General features: G+C 40.8%; 1 protein-coding gene across 1 annotated transcript; it reads left to right on the forward strand.

The window, feature by feature from the left end:
- Window positions 1–1,611: 1,611 nt before the first annotated feature.
- On the forward strand, window positions 1,612–2,046 carry LOC105553923 (glutamate dehydrogenase 1, mitochondrial-like; the record flags this gene model as incomplete). The annotated part of the gene is made up of 1 exon (XM_012000110.1): window positions 1,612–2,046. A coding segment is annotated over one exon (435 nt), but the record flags the coding sequence as incomplete, so codon positions are not given.
- Window positions 2,047–2,499: the final 453 nt, after the last annotated feature.

Consider the following 2,499-nt stretch of genomic DNA (forward strand, 5'->3'; position numbering starts at 1 on the left):
ATAAAGACACATGCACATGTATGTTTACTGCAGCACTATTCACAATAGCAAAGACTTGGAACCAACCCAAATGTCCATCAATGATAGACTGGATTAAGAAAATACGGCACATATACACCATGGATTACTATGCAGCCATAAAAAAGATGAGTTCATGTCCTTTGCAGGGACATGGATGAAGTTGGAAACCATCATTCTCAGCAAACTATCACAAGGACAGAAAACCAAACACCGCATGTTCTCACTCATAGGTGTGAATTGAACAATGAGGACACTTGGACACAGGGCAGGAAATATCACACACCAGGGCCTGTCGGGAGGTGGGGGATCTGGGGGAGGGATAGCATTAGGAGAAACACCTAACGTAAATGACGAGTGTATGGGTGCAGCAAACCAAGATGGCACATGTGTACCTATGTAATAAACGTGCATGTTATGCACATGTACCCTAGAACTTAAAGTATAATAATAATAATAAAAAGAAAACCTAAAAAAAAAAGTCAGGGAAGACTATTTGTCAAAAATATTCATATTGTACAGTTGATTGAATAAAGAAAATCTGGTATATAGACATCATGGAATATACTATACAACCATACAAAAGAATGAAACCATATCTTTGCAGCAACATGGATGGAGCTGGAGGCCATTATCCTAAGTGAAATAACTCAGAAACAGAAAATCAAATACTGCATGGGAGCTAAACAATGGGTACACACGGACATTAAGATGAAAATAATAGACACTTGGGACTTCAAAATAGGGGAGATCACTAGGGGCGTAAGGGATGAAAAACTGCCTACTGGGTACAATGTTCATTATTTGGTTGATGGGTTCACTGGAAACACAAACCTCACTATTATGCAATATATGCAGGTAACAAACCTGCACACGTATCCCCTAAAATACAATTTAAAATGTCAATGTTATAAAAGACAAAGAAATGTTCTAGGTTAAAGGAAGCTAAGGAGACATTGCAAATAAATCCAATACCTGACCCTAGACTGGAGTCTATGATGGGGGACAAGGATGTGTGGCACACAATGATGTTCTATAGGAAATTATTAGGTCAAAATTGACGAAACTGTAATATGGATTGTAGATTAGGTAAAAGTATTACATCAATGGAAATGTATGAAATTGATAACTTTACTGTGGATATGAATGAATAGCCTCTTATGTAAAAGACTATTCCTACTCCATACAGATATCTGAGATTATATATATATATACACACACACACACACACACATATATATGAGATATACATGTATGTATGAGATATATACATCCCCTTTGAGAGGAAAAGGAGACACCATAACTATGCCAGGACAACAGGTGCAAACCAGGACAGTCCTGGGCAAATCACACCTTGAGTCATTGGTGTCCTTTGCTAGGACAGTTTTGGTGGCGTACTGGGTGCAAAGCCCAGTGTGTGTGGGTTCAGGAGACAATGGAAGGAGGGAAAGTGAAAATAGTGCATATGAACAACTGTTTCAAGAGGGTTTCTTAATGAAAGAAAAATGAGAGAAGTTGGCAGAGGCAGGAGGCAAAGTGAGGTCCAGAGAGGGACTTTTTAAGATTGGAGAACTAGCAATGTGTGTGTGACAGGGAGGAACTGAAGTCAGGAGCATTATGGTTATTCCAGATCTCTACTTGAATGCCAAAGGAGGGACAGTGTCCTACTTTGAGTGGCTGAAGAATCTAAATCATGTCAGATATGGCTGTTTGACCTTCAAATATGAAAGGGATTCTAATTACCACTTGCTCATGTCTGTTCAACAGAATTTAGCAAGAACGTTTGGAAAGCACAGTGGAACTATTCTCATTATACCCACAGCAGAGTTCCAAGACAGGGTATCAGGTGCATCAGAGAAAGACACCATGCACGCTGACCTGGTGTACACAATGGAGAGTTCTGCCAGACAAATTACGTGCATAGTCATGAAGTTTAACCTGGGATTGGACACGAGGACCACCGTCTATGTCAACGCCATTAAGAAAGTCTTCAAAGTGTACAATGAAGCCAGTGTGACCTTCACGTAGATGGCTCATGGGTGACTTCCTTGCTACCCTCTTCACCTGTAACTTCTGCAGACCTACCACTGGTTGACACGTTGCCACAGAAATCCCTTTCTCTCTTGACTCATTAGATAATGGACACCATTCTTAACAAATCGATCCAAATCAGCCCCCTCAGGAGAAAGAAATTAAGGCTAGCGGATCATGTACAAGCTGATGAGTGTGAAAGTAGAAATCACCGGCACCGGAGAGAGAAACATGTAGGTGTTTTGCCTCTACATAAAAAGTCTCTTTCATCTGGCTGTGCAGCCTTGCTCTGTGGCTCTTCCCAACACAGTCAGCAACTGTTGCCAGGCAAGGCACAGTCAAGAGCAATCAGATGCTTAAGTCTTTTGCTCTGGACAAGACTGGGACATGCTGTAACTTTTAACATATTTAGAAGTAGGTGTGTAGCATTTTCAGAAGGTGGCATGGTCC

The sequence above is a fragment of the Mandrillus leucophaeus genome, unplaced genomic scaffold (assembly GCF_000951045.1).
Source record: "Mandrillus leucophaeus isolate KB7577 unplaced genomic scaffold, Mleu.le_1.0 Scaffold618, whole genome shotgun sequence".
Lineage (NCBI taxonomy): Eukaryota > Metazoa > Chordata > Mammalia > Primates > Cercopithecidae > Mandrillus > Mandrillus leucophaeus.